This window comes from Budorcas taxicolor, chromosome 8 (genome assembly GCF_023091745.1).
Source record: "Budorcas taxicolor isolate Tak-1 chromosome 8, Takin1.1, whole genome shotgun sequence".
Classification (NCBI taxonomy): domain Eukaryota; kingdom Metazoa; phylum Chordata; class Mammalia; order Artiodactyla; family Bovidae; genus Budorcas; species Budorcas taxicolor.
The window spans coordinates 78,377,521-78,400,848 of record NC_068917.1 but is presented as its reverse complement, the minus strand read 5'-3'; the positions used below and the strand labels follow the sequence as shown (position 1 = coordinate 78,400,848).

Below are 23,328 nucleotides of genomic sequence, written 5' to 3'. Positions count from 1 at the left end.
GAGTCCCTTGGACTGCAAGGAGATCCAACCAGTCCATCCTAAAGGAAATCAGCCCTGGGATTTCTTTGGAAGGAATGATGCTAAAGCTGAAACTCCAGTACTTTGGCCACCTCATGCGAAGAGTTGACTCATTGGAAAAGACTCTGATGCTGGGAGGGACTCGGGGCAGGAGGAGAAGGGAACGACAGAGGATGAGATGGCTGGATGGCATCACTGACTCGATGAATGTGAATCTGAGTGAACTCCGGGAGTTGGTGATGGACAGGGAGGCTTGGTGTGCTGCGATTCATGGGGTCGCAAAGAGTCGGACACGACTGAGCGACTGAACTGAACTGAACTGAATGCAGGAGAGGATACTTTAGGGCCAGTTTCAAAGGCTGCTAATGTGCTTTTTTATGGTAATAGGCTCTGGTAAAGGCTGCTAGAGAGGGAGTCATATTTTAAATAAAAATTTTAATGGATAATACCTTCACATAAATTCAAAATTCAAAAGTTACAATGAAAATGTTCCTTTCATTCCCTATTCTTGTGGCAGCTAATTGATTTTTTAGTTTTTTTATGTGTCCGTCCAAAGGTACTTTACAATCTGTTTTTTCACGTTCACCCTTTTAAAATACACAAGCTAGTGATTTTTTTTAGTATTTTCAAAAAGTTGTGCAGCTGTCACCACTATCTAATTCCAGAACATTTTCATCACACCAAAATGAAATCCTGTATCATTAGCAGTTACTCTGTTTCCCCTGCACCTGGTACCTGAAAACCACTAATTTCTATCTGTATGGATTTACCTCTTCTAGCCATATCATATAAATGTAATCATACAATATGTAACCTTTTGACTCTGGCTTTTTTCACTTAGTGTAATGTTTTCAAGGTTCATCTATGTTGTTGAATGAAGTATTGGTAAATGTACTTCATTCCTTTTTATGGCTAAATAATATTCTGTTGTATGGATATACCATATTTATTCATTTATCAGTTGATGGGCATGTAGTTTCAACCTTTTGGCTATTATGAATAATGGAGCGACAAACATTCATGTACAGGTTTTGTGTGGACATATGTTTTCAGTTTTTTTGAGTATATGTGTAAGAATGGAACTGCTGAGTCATACTTTTTGAGGAACTGCCAAACTGTTTTTGAAAGTGGCTGCACCACTTTATATTCCTACCAGCAGTATAGAAAGGGGGGTATTGTTTTAAAAGCTCCCACAGTGATTCTAACATGTAGCTATCATAGTCATTCTAGTATATCCAACAAGCCTGGCTAGAGGCAAAGGGAGAAGCCTGAAAGGACAAGTTGGGTACTTGACAATAACCGCCTGTAGAACAGCTTCACAGTACATCCCTCCAGGGACTTGGGTATGTGAAATGGCAGAGTGGCCCACCATTGACACCAGTCTTTTTCTAACAGTTTCTTTTTCTTGGGACAAATAGGTAAATTTTATTTAAAGTCTGGGACCTTGTATTTATGTGATTATCAGACTCCTGAGTCCTGATATCCAAAATCCAAGGATGGCACCTTTTGTGGCTGTTTTTAACAGTCACCTGAGAGCCGAGACCCTCTTTCCAGTGATCTTAGAGGCAGATGCAGAACAAAAGTGGGTGGGACATGTTGAAGGGCTCCCTTGAGACTTGACTATTCTTGACCTGTCCAGAGCTCCCCCCATGGCAGAGTCCTAAGGAGAGTGTTTCTCATATGCCTGTTCCTTGTGGTCTTCATGCCCCCACTTCCCCTAGTCATTCCTTTATTTGGCTGGGAGTCTCAGGAGACTTGGTCCTCATGATGCTGTTGTTCCTGGAAATTAGACCAATTGAATGGGAAAGGATCAAACACTAAAAGGAAGTCCCTTTTCCTTGGCTATGGGTCATAACTGTGTTAGTGGGCAATCTAGTGTCAAATCACTCTCACCCTGGAAGAGTTTATGGCACTGCTCTGTCCTAAGGTATATTTTCTAAGACCAGCAGAGGGAAGTTTCTTGTTAGTGAACATATCACCGTTATCGCCACTAACCTCAGTCTGTAATACATGTGAGGTAGTACAAGAAGGAAGCCAGCTGAGACCAAGGTGGAAGGTTGATGTAAATTATGTATCTCTGGCATGGCTACCCTCATAAGCGTTTATTGACTTGAAACAGCAGCCCTTGCTAACTCAGGTGTCGTGCTTCCTCTCAGGTGTCCCCATTCCCCTCACTCAGGTGTCATCTATGCGCTTGCTCAAGTGTCACCCTCAGGTGTCACCATCGCAGGTCACCCACAGGCTCACGTAGGCGTGGCCACTTGTTGCCTGCCTGCACAACCAGCAGCTTCATTTTTCACACAGGGTTGTCCTTCCTCCAAGAGGTTTCTCCTTCCAGGTATATTTATTACCTGGTCTTAACAATCCAGACACCAGGGTTTCCCTGCCTTTATAGAGGACTAGCTAATTCATCCAGATTTGGAATCAAGATTTTGTCAGGCAAACGATGGGCATTTTTTCAGTTATATAGGCTTTCAGGTTTTTAAGTCTTTCTTACAGACATTTCATGTACTTATAGGTATCCATTCCCAAACTTCTAAAAAATCTTCATGTTTTAATGCTGCCTTGGCTGTAATTGGTAGCAGAGGCCCACAGAGCAGAGCTTCCCTAAGATAAGTCTCAGTCATATGCCAGTGATAGAGACTTAGTCTATACACAGTGCCTCTCCTGCTCAAGTGCTCACAGCCCATCTTTGGTATTTGTGCTGGAAGCTTAGTGATTAAAGCCTGGATGGAGCTGGGTCCCAGCGCCATGTGTCCTTGAACACGTCTTACCTTTCTGAGCCTGAAACATGTGGATATAATATGATTGGGTTGGGTGATAGAGAAGGAAATGAGATAATGTACATATAATGCTTACTGTGATGCTAGTTGAATTTGTCATGTCTGTTATTCTTTTTTTTTTTTAATATATTTATTTATTTGTCTGTATCTGGTCTTCGTTGTGGCATGAGAATCTTTAGTTATAGCATGTGACCTCTTAGTTGCGACATGTGGGATCTAGTTCCCTCAACAGAAATCAAACCCAGGCCCACTGAATTGGGAGCATTAAGTCTTAGCCACTGGACCATCAGGGAAGTCCTCACATCTATTAATCTTATTAATAAGTCCCCAAATATTTTCCATTGCCAGAGAATTCAACAGTTGTCTCTCCTTTCTATTGTAGCAGGTCCCCATTTTACTACTCATACGACATGTTTGTCTAAAGGGTCTAGGTTAAGAAACTTGCCCAGTAGACTTTATAATGGAAGGAGGACTTTGAAAAGAAAGAGGGAGTGAGAGAAACGGGAGGCCTGTGATTTTTAAGGTGATGCATTAATTTTATTCTGTTTCCTGACTTGCCTTTCTCTCAAATAGGTTGTCTCTTTTTGTTCTTTATCCTCTTCCTTTCCTTTTCCTTCCTTCGTTCTTTTTTAAAACTTTTAATTGTACTTGGGAGCCATGGAATCTCATGTTGATCCATAAAGCTCTATTTCTCCATAGATCTCTGATTATTTTACATTTTTTAAAAGAAATAGTTTATGTTTTGGAAGTTTACACAAATATGTTAGTTCTTTAGTATATATTTTTAATTAGTATTTATTGAGAACTTATATGTGCTAATCGTAGTACTAAGTGCTTTACTATGTATTATCTCTTTTTGGTCTCAAAAATAACTTATGAAATTACCATTTTATAGGTAAGAAACTGAGGCCCTGAAAAGTTAAGTGATTTTCAAGAGTGCAGACAACCGTATTGTCAGAACTGGCATGTGGACCCAGACAGTTTAACTTCATATTTTTGTTTCTAACTGCTACACTTGAGTTGTATGCCACTTACAAAGTTTGTCTGATGATCTTTGCAGACTGCCTCATTTTCCTCCTCAGAGCTCAGCTGCTTTATTCCACAGTTTCTGAAAAACATGGTGATTACAGACTGCTACTGAGGCTGAGGTCTACTGGACCATAGACCAGAAATTGCCTCATGTCTTCCTAAAAGGCATTTAGTCAGGAAAGGTCGTGCCAACATGTTAGATTTTCTGAGATACACTCACAGGTACCTAGTACATCGTGGTGAATAAGGTGTACTGAAAAGTCAAACATAAAACTCTTTAACAGAACCTCAGAAGACAGTCTTTCTTAACTCCCCTGGGAATGAACCACAAGGCCACCCCCTGAGCTTCCTGTCAGTAACCACAGTTCCTGACTAGGTATGACCTTGAGGCCTCTCTGAGCTCTCATTAGATTCCAGCAGAAGTAGCATCATTGCTGCCATCATGTGGCAAAGGGTACCTGGCTTCTATCCCTAGCCTGACCATATGCTGCCTGTGTGACTTTGGATAATTAACTTCTCCTTTATCTATCAAGCATATCACTTACACAGATCACAAATGTAGACATTTAAAAGATCTCTGTTTCTTCGTGAAGTTTGTAAAAGGCTGTGTGTGTGTGTGTGTGTGTGTGTGTGTGTGTGTATCAAAAGAGCTGTGAGAACCCTGAAACTCTGGGAGGAGGAAATGCACCAGAATCTTTTTAACTCTGAAGTTATGGAAGATATATATTTTCATTTTTATATTTTTCCTATATTTTCTAAGTTTTCCACAGTAAGCTTGTCTTTCTAATGAAAAAAGAGAAGTTTAGTAAAAATAATACAGATTTAAAGTAATCCATCATCTTTGCATTATAATCTTTGAAAGTGTGAAATCAGAATGATAGGAATTCCCTGGCAGTCCACTGGTGAGAACTTGACACTTTTCACTCCCGTGGCTCCAAGTTCAATCGCCAGTCAGGGAACAAAGATTCTGCAAGCTTCATGGCATAGATAGAAAAGTAAACCAGATGGTTCAGTCATAGATCTGGTCTTAAGTGACCTAGCCAGCATCCAGCCTTATTTATCAGTATTTTGGGGGAGGATTTGTTGTTGTTGTTGTTTGGCACTTACCACAACCAGTATAAGGGATACTACTATAACTCTTCTGATTTCTGATTAGCAGCAGCAAGCTGTCCATGCAGTTGATAATCCAGTTTTGTAAATTAACAAGTTCTGCTCTTTACAAAAGGATTCATAAGGTAATCCCTTTAAACTTTTAACAAGCTATTTACAAAATGAGTGCATTTAAAATCTGGTTCTAAGATACAACTCTAAATCGCACAGGTAATCTTTAGAGACATAACTATCACTTAGGCCATGAAGAAATTTAATATTAGTTAATTTTTTTTTAAGTACTTACCCCTGCTAGTTAAGGTATTTTATAAACTGTTGTTGAAGTTTGACTTCATCAACTTTTGAACTCTTAATTTGGAAACGGTAGCTATGTTCAATATGATAAAAATTAAAATTCTGAGAGATTGAGGAAAAATGAGATAGGACTTCCTTTAGTCTAGTTCACACTGCAAATAGATGAATTTATCACAAGTGTCCCCACAATGTAGTGGAAACCACATGGGCTTTGGAATCAGCCACACTAGGTGCTAGATGTAGAATTTGGTTCTGCCACAAAACAGTTATTTGTGAGCAAGTCTACCTTTGAATTTATTCCTCAGTTATATAAACTGAGCATAATAACCATACTCACGACGTCTTAGACTACTGAGGATTCTGTCAAATGTTTTTAAAGTCCATCACCTATTTGATTCTCAGTAATTAACACTTCCCCAAATCAGGGCAGCATATTCATATATGGCTATGTTTTCAGTGGCTTGAGGCCATTCCTGAGGCTTCACCTCTTCTCCCCCATTCCTTTGTGACCAAAGGTATCCACATTAGTCTTCACTCCCATTTGAAGCGGCAGTGGTCTCCAGGGTAATCATGGGCTTGTAGCAATTGTGATAACTCATTACTTCCATGTTTCCACGTGTCAGGCCTGGTCTCCTTTATGACTGCATTGTGGTGGAACAGGTGGATGTGATTATTCATTCTGGGATGCACATTTCTGTCCTTTGCTTCAGTTACTACGACAGATGGGTATTATGGGACCTTACTCTGGAGCCAAGTTATGCCCTGTGGAGTTGAGTCAGGATAAATCCATCAAAGATATTAAAAAGAGTGTATGAGATCAAGAAGTAAATTAGCTCTTGAGCTGTTGAATGTTCTCCCCGAAGATTAGTTTTCCACATTGTTGTCATTGCTCTTGGGTACTTACTCTTTATGATTTAGTGTTTAGGCAGTTTTCCACATAGAGGGAAAAGACTGCAGTATACTGACAAATTTCTGTCTGGTCTCTGCTGCTCTCAGCCAGCTCTTAGGAGCCAAAGGGCTTTGTTTACTCCTTGCAGAAGTCACCCTACGGATTTTATTTTCAGGTGATCCTCAAGGGCAGCAAGGAGCGCAGCACCAGGGCCACTGGAGTTAATGCAGACTCCTCCCGCTCTCACGCGATCATCCAAATTCAGATCAAAGATTCAGCCAAGAGGACATTTGGCAGGTGAGCTGGAAGTATGCAGAGAACTGCATTGTCTGCCTTTCCTTAATGTGACTTTGAAATATGTGTTGTCAACAACAGGACATCCTGCCCCATAGAGTTCTTTATTTCAGGGATACACCATAGAGTTATTAACTCTGAAATAAATCATTGTACCAAAGTGCCACCAGTTGATTAACCATGAAGTAATGACCTATTGTTGGTCAACTCTAAGTTATTAAAAGGAACATTGATTGCTTCTAGTGTGAAACACAGTATCAGCAGAGGAATAGTAGGAAATGCATCTCAGAGAGCTTACAGGTCAAAAAAAAAGGAAAATTAATCCATCCTTCTTGAAAGAAGCCATACGACAGATGGGTACATTCATCGCCTCTCTGGTGCTATCTTAGCATCACTCTGCCACAGTGATGGATGAGCCTATCTCACCTCTAAGTAATGAGTCTTTTGGGGGGTGGGGAGCTGGAAAGCAGCCCACAAAAGTCTCTATTTAATTATCTAAGTGGTCACCTAAGTGATTTGCATTGTAGTCATTTAGCCTTATGGGAAGAATGTTTAATGAATTTCAATCATACTTTCTCACAAATGGTTAAAGCCAATAGAAGAGTGTAAGTGAACAGTGCCAGCTATAACTGACAGATTAAAATCTTGTGATACTTTTGGAAAACTGACAGTAATGTCTTTAACTTTCCTGAGGATGGGCCTGTGTTGATTTCTTCCTGCCATCACAAAATGTTGGCTGATATAAGAAGATACCAAAGCCCCAAAGAAATCTTGCCTGCTATGTCTGTTCTCTAGGATCTCTTTCATTGACTTGGCTGGCAGTGAAAGAGCAGCGGATGCCAGAGACTCAGATAGACAGACAAAGATGGAAGGCGCAGAAATAAACCAGAGTCTTCTGGCTGTAAGTTGTTTAAACCTTTCATCTAAAAGTCCTTCTTGAGAGATTTTGCCCATCTTTACATGCCGCCAAAGTGGGTGAGGGTGGGTTGGAATAAGGCAGTGGAATTCCAGGGGTGGAGATGGAGGCTGCCCAGTCAGATTCTCGGCAGTTCTAGACAGCTCTTCCTCTCTCCCTGCCTTCTCTTCCTCTGGTCAGTCCTGCCAGTTAGAAACAAAGAAGTATTTCTGCAGTTGCGTGAATGGTTCACTTAAGTACATTTTCTGCTCTCATCAAGTTTTAAAATTACCATCAGGAGATACAGAATGTCTGATTATCTCTTCTTGTGATTTTGAGAATTAAGGAAGAGTCAAGTGTTACCAATCTAATTCCTCCATTATTATGTTTCCTATCAACTTTTATGCCTTGTGGTTTTAGCAACTGTCAGTGAGCATTACTTTTATCCCATTGCTTTATTAGGGATTCCAAAATGGTGATATTCTAATTGTAATATTCCTTCTGTATTTATTAGCTGAAAAGAACTTTCTCCCAACTATCTGATTATCCTGAAGTCTAGCTTATGCAATGGAGGCAAGATAAATGCTTGGTTCTTTGCCTTCACTCACCAGTTTTCAGAATGAGTTGATGTCCTGGTAACCTGAACATGACCATGAGTTTGTTGGTCTTTACTTTTTTGTTTGTTTTTATATTATTATAAACTCATTGTCCTCCTCTTTTTTTTTTTTTTTCGCTTTTTAATTTATACATTTTTGGCTGTTATGTTCCTGTGTCTTTTTGACACAACCCTACTAATCCCTGGCTTTCTAGTATGACAAAATGTTGTAGGCTTATCTTGTACATTTTTTTCGCCAGAACTTAAATCAGCCGTTTCTTCAACAAGCCTTGGTTTTAGAGGGAAATGGTAGTTAGGGAGCATTTAGGAGTGCTAGTGGTGTTTATCACCACTGAGTTAGTTCTTACTTCTAGGTCTTTTTGATGGACAGAGAAGGGAAAAGTATATCATGGATTCATACTAATAAATTAATTAATATTTCTCTCCCTTTTCTCTTATGCTAAAATTCTTAGTTCCTAACAACATTAATATAATTTATTTGCTCTACCTCAATATGTATGTATACCAAAATAATGGTATATTACTTTTAATATGGTTACTGAATTCAGATTAAGATTTCTTTGCAGTTGTCTTTTTTACCCTTATGTTGTATCCCTCTTGGGATGTACAGTCATAATATTATATTGCAAAGTCTCTCTAAATAATTCTGTGTGTTTAAGCTCACCAATTTTGTGTTCAGTTAAAGAAAAATTATAAAGTAAGCCACGTTCAGAGAAGGCTAGTGTTCATCTCAGTCCCCTCACTCCTGTCATTCCCCTCCCCTTAGGTAACCAGTTTCTACCAACATGTTTGTTTGTACTCACCCCTTTCTCATGGGAAAAAAGAAAAGGCTAGTATACTGTTAACACTGCTCTGCAGTTTGCTTTTTTCACTTAACAGTATCCTGGAGCTCATTCATGACTGTGTTAGAGACCCCCATTCCTTTTTAGTACTGCCCTGTTTCCATCCACGTCAAGTCTTTTTGATTAGAACTGAAATCTCCTACTAGACACATTACTCTCAGGTCTCATGAGGGGTAAATTGAGAGGCTGAGAGAGGTGAGAGAGTCAGCATCTTTTTTTTTATTATTTAAAAACTTTGAAAAATTTTAGATTTTAAAAAAGCTTCAAAAATAAACATGTAGCATTCCTTCACCTAGCCTTCCCAGTGTTAACATTTTATGTAACTAGAGCAACTTAAATCAGGAAATGAACATTAAAACAATTCTGTTAGCTGTCTATAGACCTTGTTTGAATTTCATCAACAGTCCCACTCGTGTCCTTTTTCGGGTCTAGGATTCTGTGCTACCTTTAGCTGCCTTGGCTCTGTAGTCTCCTCAGTTTTGTCAGTCTTGACCTTAACACCTTTGAAAAATGCTGGCCAGTTATTTTGCAGACTGTGTCTGAATTTGGGTTTGTGTAATGTTTTCTCATTATTAGGTTGAGATAATGAATTTTTAGCAAGAATAGTACAGAAGTGATACCCTTCTCAGTGTATTGTAGCAGCCAATATCTCATTACTGGTAATGTTAAACTTGATCACTGAGTTAAGGTGGTTTCTGCTAGGTTTCCCCATTGTGAAGTTATGATTATTCCCTTTGTAATAAGTACCTTATGGACAGATACTTTTAAACTATGCTTATTTACATCATAATTTTGCTAATTTTAATGTCCATTGATGATTCTTACCTGTAACAATTATTACTGTGGTGTTTACATGATGAGGTTTTTCTGTGTCCATCATTCTACATTAGGGGATCCCCTTGTGGCTCAGTGGTAAAGAATCTGCATGCCAATGCAGGAGATGCAGGTTCGATCTCTGGGTCGGGAAGAGCCCTTGGAGAAGGAAATGGCTACCCACTCCAGTGTTCTTACCTGGAGAAGCCCATGGACAGATGAGCCTGGCAGGCTACAGTCCATGGGGTTGCAAAAGAGTCAGACACGACTTCGTGACTGAGCACACAGTCTGCATTAATTAGTTGGATTTCTACTGCAAGAAAGAGCTGTTTTTTTTCTCTTTATTTATTTACTTACTTACAACAGTAAATGATCTGAGCCACAGTCAGCTCCCAGTCTTGTTTTTGCTGACTGTATAGAGCTTCTCCATCTTTGGCTCCAAAGAATATAATCTATCTGATTTCGGTGTTGACCATCTGGTGATGTCCCTGTGTAGAGTCTTCTCTTGTGTTGTTGGAAGAGGGTGTTTGCTATGACCAGTGCGTTCTCTTGGCAAAACTCTATTAGCCTTTGCCCTGCTTCATTCTGTACTCCAAGGCCAAATTTGCCTGTTACTCCAGGTGTTTCTTGATTTCCTACTTTTGTCTTCCAGTCCTCTATAATGAAAAGGACATCTTTTTTGGGTGTTATTTCTAAAAGGTCTTGTAGGTCTTCATAGAGCCGTTCAATTTCACCTTCTTCAGCATTACTGGTTGGGGCATAGGCTTGGATTACTGTGATATTGAATGGTTTGCCTTGCGAACAGAGATCATTCTGTCGTTTTTGAGATTGCATCTAAGTACTGCATTTCAGACTCTTGTTGACCATGATGGCTACTCCATTTCTTCTAAGGGATTGCTGCCCACAGTAGTAGACATAATGGTCATCTGAGTTAAATTCACCCTTTCTAGTCCATTTTAGTTCACTGATTCCTAGAATGTCAGCGTTCACTCTAGCCATCTCCTGTTTGACCACTTCCAATTTTCCTTGATTCATGGACCTGACATTCCAGGTTCCTATGCAATATTGCTCTTCACAGCATCGGACCTTGCTTCTATCACCAGTCACACATCCACAGCTGGGTATTGTTTTTGCTTTGGCTCCATCCCCTCATTCTTTTTGGAGTTATTTCTCCACTGATCTCCAGTAGCATATTGGGCACCTACCAACCCGGGGAGCTCCTCTTTCAGTATCCTATCATTTTGCATTATCATACTGTTGATGGGGTTCTCAAGGCAAGAATACTGAAGTGGTTTGCCATTCCCTTCTCCAGTGGACCACATTCTCTCAGACCTCTCCACCATGACCCACCCGTCCTGGGTGGCCCCACAGGGCATGGCTTAGTTTCATTGAGTTAGACAAGGCTGCGGTCCGTGTGATCAGATTGGCTAGTTTTCTGTGATTATGGTTTCAGTGTGTCTGCCCTCTGATGCCCTCTTACAACACCTACCGTCTTACTTGGGTTTCTCTTATCTTGGACGTGGGGTATCTCTTCACGGCTGCTCCAGCAAAGTGCAGCCGCTGCTCCTTACCTTGGACGAGGGGTATCTCCTCAATTGCACTCATCTCACATATTAGTAAAGTAATGCTCAAACTTCTCCAAGCCAGGCTTTAGCAATACATGAGCCGTGAACTTCCAGATGTTCAAGCTGGTTTTAGAAAAGGCAGAGGAACCCGAGATCATATTGCCAACATGTGCCATCAAAAAAGCAAAAGAATTCCAGAAAAACATCTATTTCTGCTTTATTGACTATGCCAAAGCCTTTGACTGTGTGGATCACAATACACTGTGGAAAATTCTGAAAGAGATGGGGATACCAGACCACCTGACCTTCCTCTTGAGAAACCTATATGCAGGTCAGGAAGCAACAGTTAGAACTGGACATGGAACAACAGACTGGTTCCAAACAGGAAAAGGAGTACATCAAGGCTGTATATTGTCACCCTGCTTATTTAACTTATACGCAGAGTACATCATGAGAAACACTGGGCTGGAAGAAGCACAAGCTGGAATCAAGATTGCTGGGAGAAATATCAATAACCTCAGATATGCAGATGACACCTCCCTTATGGCAGAAAGTGAAGAGGAACTAAAAGGCCTCTTGATGAAAGTGAAAGAGGAGAGTGAAAAAATTGGCTTAAAGCTCAACATTCAGAAAACGAAGATCATGGCGTCTGGTCCCATCACTTCATGGGAAAGAGATGGGGAAACAGTGGAAACAGTGTCAGACTTTATTTTAGGGGCTCCAAAATCACTGCAGATGGTGATTGCAGCCATGAAATTAAAAGACACTTACTCCTTGAAAGGAAAGTTATGAGCAACCTAGATAGCATATTAAAAAGCAGAGACACTACTTTGCCAACAAAGGTCCATCTAGTCAAGGCTATGGTTTTTCCAGTAGTCATGTATGGATGTGAGAGTTGGACTGTGAAGAAAGCTGAGCACCAAAGAATTGATGCTTTTGAACTGTGATGTTGGAGAAGACTCTTGAGAGTCCCTTGGACTGCAAGGAGGTCCAACCAGTCAATTCTAAAGGAGATCAGCCCTGGGTGTTCATTGGAAGGACTGATGCTAAAGCTGAAACTCCAGTACTTTGGCCTCCTCATGCAAAGAGTTGACTCATTGGAAAGACTCTGATGCTGGGAGGGATTGGGGGCAGGAGAAGAAGGGGACGACAGAGGAAGAGATGGCTGGATGGCATCACCGACTCGATGGACATGAGTTTGAGTGAACTCCGGGAGCTGGTGATGGACAGGGAGGCCTGGCGTGCTGCAATTCATGGGGTCACAAAGAGTCGGACACGACTGAGCAACTGAACTGAACAGTAAATGGGTATTTCTTTCATTTGCTAAATTACAATCCATTTCTATCATTACTTATTTTCTTGCTCACGTTTTCCCAAATGGCTATTGGGAGTTCTTTCTGGGGTTCTGTCCATAAGTTCTTTCAGGTTGGTTTTGTATCCTTTTGACATGCTCATCAATTTTTTAGCATCTTCTTGCCTTTTAGCACTACAAGGTGTTACACACTCTTCCTTGCCCTTGCCCTGAAATCAATCATTTCTCCAAGGAGCTAATACACTTTTGAATACATACTACATACTAGTGAGTTTAATCTTCACAACAGATTCTCTTATTCCCACTTTATAGATCAGGATTCTGAAGCTCAAGTAAATTTGCCAATGGTCTAAAGCCTCTAGCTGGAAGTCTTTAATTATTATGTTTAAATTTATGGTCCAGGAATTAACTAGGAAACCTAAGAGGTACCTGTTGAGAGGGCTTCCCAGGTGGCGCTAGAATCTGCCTGCCAATGCAGGAGTTACAGGTTGGATCCCTGGATCGGAAAGATCCCCTGGAGGAGGGCATGGCAACCCACCCCAGTATTCTTGCCTGGAAAATCCCATGGGCAGAGGCGCCTGGAGGGCTATAGTCCATAGCGTTGCAAAGAGTCGGACATGACTAAAGCAACTTAGCATGGCATGGCATGGCACCTGTGGAGTATCCTTTGGGGTTTGACTGTCCATCTCACATGGGAGACAACATGTAAAGGAGCCTGGAAACAAGCCTTAAAGAATAGGATCAAAATCTTGTGCTTTGTGAGGCGTACAAAGATGCCCCTTTTTTCTTTCCTGGATATGTCCCTTGCTCTTCCCTTAGAGCTTGGTAAAGTCTACTTTCCATTCTGATTCAGCAAGGCTAAAGGGACCCAAGGGCTCATAGAGATTGATGGCCACACTTGGATTTGAATATGTAAGGGGCAGGTGCAACTCAGGGGCCAGGTTTGGTTACCTGATCATCCGTTCTATAGAATCTTCCCAGTGGGGATATTGGACTGACTTGTAATAAGAGTGGAAATTCCTTTATACCATCTTATAACCTTGCAGCTTCTTGGATAGAGAAGGGTTAGCTGTGGACATCTATGGCTGCTGCCAAGAACAGTCACAGGAGACTCTCAAGGCTAATTACCTTTTCTTGGTGAACTCCCAGCACTGGCACTTCCAAGGGATCCCTTCCATTCTCTTCCCTCCCTTTCTTCTCATTTACTGTCGCTTACCCTAGATGCATGACTCAGAAATAGAAGGTGTCTCCTCCCTGGTCTTGTCCCCTCAACCCCTGCTCTTTCTGATGGGCGTGTTGCCCTTGGAGATGTATATATTCAGATTTATGCTGGCACTAGTGATGTCCAGTGAGCACTTCTTTGAGAGGCTCTGCCCAGGAGCAAGTGACATACCCTTCTTTGCCTTTGGGCCACCATCCCTACTTTTTTTAATGAGGGTATAGACCTAGGTGATTTTCCAGTTCCTTCCCAGCTCTCCCTGTAGGATTTCTCCTGTTCCATTCAGACTACTTGTATCTGAATCTGCACTTGAAGCTGTACCTGCCGGTGTGCATGTGTGAGCAGGGAGGCGGGGTTGTGGCATGAGTATTTTCTCTATTTAAGTGCATCTTGTAGTTGGGAAGAGTGAGGAGAGAAAGGAAGCTGGCAAGCCAGAACTGCCACCACATAAGCTGGACTCTGGGACCAATGGGAGGGTCCCTGGGTTTGTCAATTCTGCGCTATCAGCTCTAATCCTAGGTTCACAGCCTTTAAGTTGAGAGGGGGCCGGGGGCAGGGTGCTTAACCAGGCATAGCTAGCATAGAATGATGTTTTCCAGTCTACCTTGATTGTTCTTGTTGAGCAAGAAACTACCAGGGCATTTTGACTTCCTTTTGGAGGAAGGTTGCATGAGTGTGGTTTATTAAAAAAAAAAAAAATCTGATCTGTTATTCTCACTTTGCATGTGATATTTGATGTGCTTGTTATTCTCCCACTTTGCAGCTGAAGGAATGTATCCGTGCATTGGATCAGGAACACACCCACACTCCTTTCAGGCAAAGCAAATTAACTCAGGTAAAGTTAAATATGAGCTTTGAGTTCTGGTTCATTCGTGTGTTCCTTCTTCCATTCATTGAATCATTCAGGAGAGTATCCACTGCCAGCAAGGCATAATGTGGGGGAGGGAGAGGGAGGAGGAGAGGAGTCACCTTCCGTCTAGGAGCTCTGTCTTGAAGAAGAAAGGGCATCCTCAGGCAGGGATCCCTGCAGTACACACACAGCAGCCAGGAAGCAGTGGTCACTGTCCAGCAGCTTTCCATTTATTTCTAACAAAAAGAAACCTTGTTGATTTAGTGGTATCTCTGAGCCTTTGAAGGGGATGGTAATGTAGCTGTCTTGGTACTCTCTTAGTTGAAGACTTAGATAGACCAGTGTTTCAAGACAAAAAATAATGGCAGCATTTAAAAAGAATGAGATGGATTTTTGACATGTCCTTCCAGGAAAGATGACCAAGATCTATAGTTTAAAAATATGAAATGAGAAAAAAAACTACACAGAAAAATTATGCATCTCTGTCAGCTGATTATTCTGAGTAGTAGGACCATAGCTTTTTTTTTTTTTTTTTCCATTTTTCTGTCACGAAAACGTGCTTTGATAGGAAGCACCAAGGAGAGTGGCCCATGGAGGGCTCAGCCTCGGTACAAATAGCTATGAAGACAGTTACAGGGACCCCTGGTTCCCTTTTGCACCAAGACTGCACAGTAGAGCAGACTGGGTAGGAGGCAGTCTAGGTGAGGCTCTCTGGGTTCTGGGAGCAGTTTTCACTGTGCAGCTAGACCAGCAGCTTCACAGGAACCGGGGCAGAGTCCATGATAACATAGCTCCTAACTTACTAGAATCAGTCATCTATGGGTTAGATGGTTTCTTCTCAAACATGACTACAACTGGGGACTCGGGAAACCCTTCTTTTGGATGGTTAGTCCTGATTCTGACATTGGCTTTGTTATTTTTCAAAACATGTCCTCCACCCCCAGAAATTGTGTTCCTATTTAATTAAATCAGTAATTTCACACATAAATCCACCTACAGAAACATACGCCTTTTTCATGCAAACATAAGTTTTAGATCTTTCCAGGTACCTAAGTACATATATCCATAATTCGTTTTTATGGTTGTATGCGGTTCATAATTTTTTAGTGTTACTTGTTTATAGACTTAGAGATTTTCCAAATTTTACTATTATAATAGTGTAATGAATATCCTGTGTATACTTTTTTTTTTAAAAATCAGTTGAGCAATTGTCTGTTAGGATAAAGTCTTTGAAGTGTGATTGCCAAACCAAATATAGGAACATTTTTTTTACCAGGTTTTTACCATATTACCAAACTGCCCTCCCAAAGGCATGTACCAATTCACACTGCATAGTACGTGGGCAGCATAGCAATGTACAGGAGCACCCTTTCCCTAGACCCTCACCAGAGCAGGTTCCTGTGAGTCTTTCTTAATCTTATAGCCCCCCAAATTTTATTTTTTTAATTTAATTTATTTATTACTTGACTGCACTGGATCTTAGTTGAGGTAACGAACTCTGAGTTGCAGCATGTGGGATCCAGTAGACCACCAGGGAAGTCCCCACAAATGTTAATTTTGTAAAATGGTTTCTCTGCATTTCTTTGATTAGTGGTGCAGTGAGTACCTGTTTTGTTTGTTTATTGATCATTTGTGTTTCTTCTTTTGTGAATTGCCTTTTTTAGAAGGTGGTAGATATGAGTATGGCCCAGTGTCCTGAACACAGGAAGTAGTCAATATGCCCTTTGTTAGTTGATTTCACTGACCTGCCTTCTGTTTCGAATAGGTGCTGAAGGACTCTTTCATTGGCAATGCCAAAACCTGCATGATCGCCAACATTTCACCAAGCCATGTGGCCACTGAACACACTCTGAATACTTTGCGCTATGCTGACCGGTGAGTCGCCCTCAGGTGTCAGAGTCGGGGGGTGGGGGTGTGTGAAAAATGCACACACAAGGATCTGACCTTGAGCTCCCCAAACCTGTTCTTACTGCCAGGGGAATGTGCAACTGGCCATGTGAAGAATGTGTTTTGGTAGGCCCTGTCATTTTACCAGTGTGAATGTGACAAGAGGAAGGTGACATGTTCCTTTGTTCAGGAGACAACTCCATCAGTGGCTCTTAAATAGCTAACCGGAGATGAAATATTTCTCCAGGGTGGAAGGCTTCATGAGGTTTTCTTCCTGCCAGCCTCAGCCCTAACTGTTAGGGATAGAGTGCCTATTGTCAAGGCAGAAGTACTCAGAGCTATGTAGGTCCAGAAGAGATCAACCTTGTTTTATGGAAGGAGAAACTGAGGCCCAGAAAAGAGCAGGAACCTTCAAAGGGCTCACTGGGCGTTGGTGGCAGAACCAGTGCATCTGACTGCCAGACCAAGGCTCCAGTGACTTTGGCATCTGCCAGGGTCCCTCCCACTCTTACCCAGGTCAGGTGTCTCCTACTCGTTTGACAGTGCTCTCGTTACCATCCTTTCCTCTGGCTGCTTTGCTGCCTGGTCCTACCATACAACACCTCCTCTCAGTCTCTCAGAAGCTGCCTCCAGAGTTAACAGACTATTTGAGGGGAACCTGGTTTTCTTACAATTGCTGTTGAAGAATCTTTCGTATCTGTGGCACTTTATGAAACTCACTGGGAAGGAAAGATAAGCTATCATTTAAGTTCCATGAGAACAGGAACCTTATCTTTTTCTCCACTGTCTCTGTCCTGCCTAGACAGTACTTGGTACCTAGTAGGTGTGTTATTAATATTAATGAATGAAAGGAGGAGCTCCCCCTGGGCGTCAGGGCTTGAGTGATGTTCTCTGTGTACTTTATCTCAGTTCAATAGGAGAGACCATTTACAAAGTGGCTACTAGAATGGACTCTAGAGTGAAACTATCTGGGCCAGTACCTTGCCTCTGCCACTAGCTAGCTGAGTGATCTTGGCAAGTTTGCAGCTTCTCTGGACACATTAAGTTCCCTTAATATGAACACGGATAATGATAACACCTACCTCATGTAACAGTTACATGGATTCAGTGAGGTGACATGTGTGAAGGGCTTAGGGCCACACCTGGCACAGAGTGAACACTCATATATGTTAACTTCAACAATGATAGTAATATTATAGGCATATGCTCAGTCGTGTCTGACTCTTTGTGGTCCCTGGACTATACAAGTTCCTGTCCATGGAATTTCCCAGACAAGAATACAGGTATACTGCGGAGATACTGCAACTTTGGTTCAGACCACTGTGATAAATCGCACTGAAGTCTCAGATTGGTTTCCCAGTACATGTAAAACTTATATTTACACTATACTATGGAGTTTATCATGTGTGCAGTAGCATTATGTTTTTAAAAAACAATGTACATACCTTAATTTAAAAATAATCTTGTTGGAAAAGTGGCACTGATAGACTTGCTCATGCGGAGTTGCTATGAACCTTCAGTTTGTTAAAAAAAAACTCTCCTGATCATGGAATATTGGATGCAAGCTAATATCCTCAGAGAAGACACTGATCTTTGTTCAAGTAAAGTGACGTATTTCATGTTGAAATAGAATATCCTCTTTATTCTTTCCTTTATTCTCTCCCAGATGAAAAAATAATTCCCAGTTCTTGTAATACTTTTCTTTGGTTTTTGTTTTCTCTGAAAGCTATAGGAAGGGAATTCCAGGAATGTACATTAACATAAAATGGTCATTTACAGGGTCAAAGAACTAAAGAAAGGCATTAAATGTTGTACTCCAGCTAACAGTCGAAATCGAACATCTGGAAACTCTAACTCTTCTCCAAAACGAATTCAGAGCTCTCCTGTGGCCCTGCCAGGGGACAAATGTTCTCCCAAAAAAGTCAAGCTGGGGCTTCAGCAGCCGCTCACAGTGCCATCTGGCTCCATGAGAGGGAAGGCCCATCCTCTGGCTAGTCACCCAGCCAATATCCCTTTTGCTTCTGTACCTAAGGTTCCTGGCAAAGAGGGTGGCTCTCGAGGGAGTCCTCCCCGAGAGTGGGTCATTCAGACTAGCTCTAGCAAAGGAACCGTGCTGTCTGGACATGTAGCCATAAAAAGGGCAGAAGAATCAGCTGCATTATGCTCTGAGAAAAACCCAATTGGCAACAAAACCGCCCTAGGCTGGGGAAGCAGGGCGCCAGGCCCAGGAGGGGACCTGGCCCATGGTAAGCCACCCTCCCGGTGCAAGAAAGTGCAGCCTGTGCAGCCTGTGCAGAAGCAGCTTGTGTCTCGAGGTGAGCTCTCCTTTGGCAGCGCCCAGCGCTTAGCGGAGTACGGTCAGGGCAGCAAGGAGGGTGCGCCGAGCTGGCCTGCCTCTGAAGCCTGGACCAACATCCCTGCGCAGCAGGAGGCAAGGGAGGAGCATTTGCGCTTTTACCACCAGCAGTTCCAGCAGCCGCCTCTCCTCCAGCAGAAGTTACAGTACCAACCCCTGGAAAGGTTTTTATGCCGGTCCCGGCCCCCAGAAGGGCAGCTCCAGAGTGACATCCCTCCTCCCTTCCACCCTCATCGTGCTGAGAGTCATGATGGAGCCCAAGTCCCTCAAGCCGAGGACCCTGATGACAGCGACTTCAGTGAAGATTCTTTTTCACATGTCTCCTGTCAGAGGACCACAAAGCAGGGAGAGAGCCCAGAGAACAGCGAAGGCTCGTTCTTCCTTCATCAGAGGGAGCAAGGTCCTGAGGAGCAGGTGGCTGAAAGGCAGCAGAGTCTGTTTCTCAGCCCAGATGGTGACAAGGAGGGTGTAACTAGAAGCTGGGTGTACTCCAGGGACCCCGCAGGCCACAGAAGGATAGCACTCAATCACAGCCGCAGCCCAGGTCAGGTGCCCTTGGACTGGAGCAGAGAGGAGGACTCAGGCTCCTCAGGGCCTCCTCCCAGAGAAGATCTGGCAGGGAAGCCTTACTGCTCACAGGTGGACTCTGTGTATGATCGGGAAGGAGGTGGTGGCCCTGCTTTTGACCTCAGACAGGAAGCCTTCAGAAGTGAGGTTCCTGGGCAGGCCGAGGGCAGCTTGCCATCCCTGGAGGAAGATGGTTTCACTTGCTCACTATCCCACATCGCAGTTCCTGGATCCCCAGACCAGAGAGACACAGTGAGCACACCCCTGAGAGAAGTCAGTGAAGACAGCCCAATTCTGGAGACCAGACCAAGGAAAAACAGTAACCCTTTCCAAGGAGAAGACTCTAATGGTGAATTAGGCACGTGCTCTGAGTATGCTTCCGGACTGATGGCTCCACTCACCATGTCCCTCCTGGAGAGCCTGGATGATGGGGGGGCTCCTTCCTGGGAGCAGCCGGCCCAGGATGGAACTGCGCATGGTCTCGTGGCAGTGGACACAGAGGGGCCGGCAGTGGGCCGCGCAGTGTCATCGGGTGATCCAGAGGCGGTCCTGCCAACATCTTCGGCAACCGAGCACCTGTGGCTCTCCTCATCTCCCCCCGACGACAAGCCTGGGGGCAGTCTTCCAGCTCTGTCCCCATCACCGATCCGTCAGCGCCCACCTGACGAGCTGCCCAACGGGGAGGCTGACCCGGGGGAGGCCTGCCAGAGCAGAGGGACCGCACTCTTCACCCGGGGGCACCGTTATGCCAATGCTGAGACAGAGCTGGACAGCTCCCAGGGTTTCCTGGGAAAGCCCTTCCTCACCTTACATCCTGGAGGACCTCACGCTGGGCCTAGACTCACCCCCCGAGCAGGAAATAGTGATGTGGCTGACCAGCCTGGGGCCCAGGAGAGAAAGCAGCTTACTGGGCCCAGCTGGCTGGAACTGGGTTTCTCCACAGACCCCATCACACTGTCTTGCTACAATGAGGACATTGCATGGCTCAAACATAGGCCAATCCCAAGGTCCTTAGCAAGGCCAGGCTCTCCCCTGGTGGCCAGCTGCTCTCCCAAGACCGCTGGGACACTCCGTCAGCCTGCCCTGGGACATGCACAGTAAGTTGGACTCTCCTACCTAGACTTGGGCCCTTTGGCATCCCTACTCCCACGCCAGCTTATTGTCTGTTCTGGGAATAGCTATGGTTGGCTCAGAGACAGGCTTTGTCCACCTTTTCAAGGGAGCCTGCCTAGATGCATCTGACATGAGCAGTAGGAGTAAAATGTATTGGAGCAGGCCTGCCAGGGTGGGTGGGCCCTCAGCCTGGGAAAGCTAGATGTGAGGGAGAGAAGGGAGGATCTGATCCCGTGACCAAGCCTGAGACCCGAGGTGAGACCAGAATCCTCTTCATTCTGGTGGGTATGTATTCTTGGAAGTGCTGTCCCAGGATACAGCAGCAGCAGACTGTGCCCCCAGAGCCCCAGCATTCTAGGCACCTTCCAGGATGGCAAAGGTAGGAAACAGGGGCTGCTGACTGTGCTGCTTTCCCCAGAGGAGGCTGGATGGTACAGCAGAATAAGACAGCCTTAGAGGATGTGAAAGGAGCGGGGCTCGAGGGCTAGAGGCGCAGGACGGCAGGATGGCAACAGATGCTTCTCTGTGAGGCCGCAGCCCTCCACTCTGGCTCGATTCCCAGGGCCAGCTGTCTGCCTGCTCACTGGGGCTTGGCCTGGGCCTTGGGCAAAGAGAAGGGCATGCAGGGATGTCCAGGGCAGGAGCCCACCTATAGCCAGGGGACAATCATGCTGTTGTGTGGTCTCTACCCATAAGGGGGTCTGACAGAAGGCAGATCCTCCAGCTTCTAGCCCAGACCCCTTTGCTCTGGTCCCTGAACTCCCCACAGAGAGGAGAAATGCCCGCAGGCTAGGTGGCAGGCTCTACCTTGTGCCACGTGCGGGCTCCAGTGGCACAGCCTTTAGCTTCTGTGCAAAGAAGCTGTGAGCAGCTCCAGCGGAGAAGCAGCATCCAGCCCTGTCTTTCAGTGAACCCGGGAGGCCCTGGGGGGCAGCTCCCAAAGCCACTGTCTCTTCCCAGTACCTCATGGCTACTCCCTAGTCCCTTGACAAGCCCTTAAAAGAACGGGTGAAGAGGCAGGAGATGGTGGGGAGCTTATTCCCATCAAAGCCTTGACCTCTTTGGGAAGCAGCAGCTCCTGGCCTAGAGATGAAGCTCAGTTCCAGAAAGCTGCCCATGAGAGATGGGAGGCCCAAGGCTCACAGCATCCCTTCTGCTTCCCAGGCAGGTGGTCATCCAAGCACACCAGGAACAGCTGGATGAAATGGCTGAGTTGGGCTTCAAGGAGGAGACCCTGATGAGCCAGCTGGCTCCTACTGTAAGTGGTCTTGGCTGGAGCCTCCAGGGCTGTTGGGACTTAGCTTGCAGCTAGTTTGACGTTGTTTAGTCACTAAGTCATGTCTGACTCTTCTGCAACCCCATGGACTGTTGCCCACCAGGCTCCTCTGTCCATGGGAGTCTCCAGGTAAGAATACTGGAGTTAAGTTGCCATTTCCTTCTCCAGGGGATCGTCCCGACCCAGGGATTGAACCCACGTCTCCTGAATTGGCAGGCCTGTTCTTTATCACAGAGCCACCAGGGAAGTCCAGCTAGTTTGATAGTCATCCCTGTTTCCTGCAGTGTGTGCAGAAAGGGTGTGCTGCCACACTGTAGCTTTGTTGAGGCTTTGAGCCTTCTCTTGCCACTCCTCTGAGCTGACTTGAGGGGCGCAGACAGGTGGGAGATAGCGTGACACTCCCTATTCCCAGGCCACTGTTTCCAGCCTCTCTCCTTGCCATTCTGCCTTCTAGTGGCTTATTGGAGGCCCCTCCCTGTGATGGTAACAGTGACTTGCCTTATGCAGACCAGAGGTACTTCTAGAAAAACACCCTTGTGCCCTGCAGATACCTCTCTGTAGAGAAGGGGGCCCACCCTATGCCATGGTGACTATCCTGCAGGTTTTCCAACTGGAGAAAGGGCCTGGGCTCTGAAATCCTCCTGCAAGAGAAGGGATTAGAAAAGCAGATATGACAGAGGGCCAGTAACAGCAAAAGCTCCATTTGACCTTTGTTTCCTTTCTCAGGATTTTGAAGGTTTTGTGATTCAGCTAGATGAAATCATGGTTCTGAAGTCCAAGTGCATCCAGAGTCTGAGGAGCCAGCTACAGCTATACCTGGCCTGCCACAAGCCAGCTGCAGGCCCGGAGAGGACAGCGGTGTCTTAGAGTGGAGTTGGTACGGGGTGGCTGGGCTCTCAAGAGCTGGAGGGGCCTCCACCAGGTCCCCCTGCAGATCTCAGCACCCACTCCCTTGTCCCTCCCATGCTGGTCGCTCCCTCACCACTCATGGCCTGGGCTGGGGCCCAGCTCCTCTCTCAGAGCAAGCATCTGTCCAATTCCAAGCACCGGGGCTTCTGCAGGGAAGGACAGATGAGCCTGAACAACTTCTAATAGGTCTCTCCCTTTTCTTTGGGGTGGAGGATTTGCGTTACTGACCCTTTGTGGAAACACAGTTGGGTCTAATAACCCTGTAGATGTTTCTGAATTTGGGGGTCTGAGGATGGGGGGCGGGGGCGGTGGTCAGCGGTAACCTACAGGTTGGAGGTCGCAAGCTAGGGGAGAGGACATGCTGAGCCTAGAGGTTTTACCAGCTGGATTCTGTGCCTTCCTCCAGGACTTGGTCAAAAACTAAAACGCTGGTGCTAGTGGGGTGGGGGTTGGGTGAGATCTGCCCCACCAGCCCTTGGGAGGTTAGCTTTGAAAACGTAAAATGAATAAACCGTAACTCAATGTCTTTAACAGGAGCAGATGCGGGACAGGTCTTTTGCTTCCAGTTCCCCTCCCTCTCTGCAACCCAGTATTTAGACGGAAGAGGGCGCTTGCATCACTGCATTCTTTACCAATCTCTGCCTTTTGCTGAGACCATCTGCCTGCATCATATTCCTAAGTCCTATCTGTG

The 23,328-nt window shown here is 44.6% G+C and overlaps 1 protein-coding gene across 2 annotated transcripts in view; it reads left to right on the top strand.

Annotated features, from left to right (window-relative positions):
* Window positions 1-23,173, top strand: part of KIF24 (kinesin family member 24) — a 48,683-nt gene extending 25,510 nt beyond the window's left edge. For both annotated transcript variants that reach the window (XM_052644617.1, XM_052644616.1), the window contains exons 8-14: window positions 6,299-6,420; window positions 7,213-7,318; window positions 14,443-14,514; window positions 16,295-16,404; window positions 18,196-20,436; window positions 21,617-21,710; window positions 22,455-23,173. In XM_052644617.1, coding sequence (XP_052500577.1) covers window positions 6,299-6,420; window positions 7,213-7,318; window positions 14,443-14,514; window positions 16,295-16,404; window positions 18,196-20,436; window positions 21,617-21,710; window positions 22,455-22,595 — 2,886 coding nt within the window. In that variant the 3' untranslated portion in view covers window positions 22,596-23,173. The remainder of the gene's footprint in view (window positions 1-6,298; window positions 6,421-7,212; window positions 7,319-14,442; window positions 14,515-16,294; window positions 16,405-18,195; window positions 20,437-21,616; window positions 21,711-22,454) is intronic.
* Window positions 23,174-23,328: the final 155 nt, after the last annotated feature.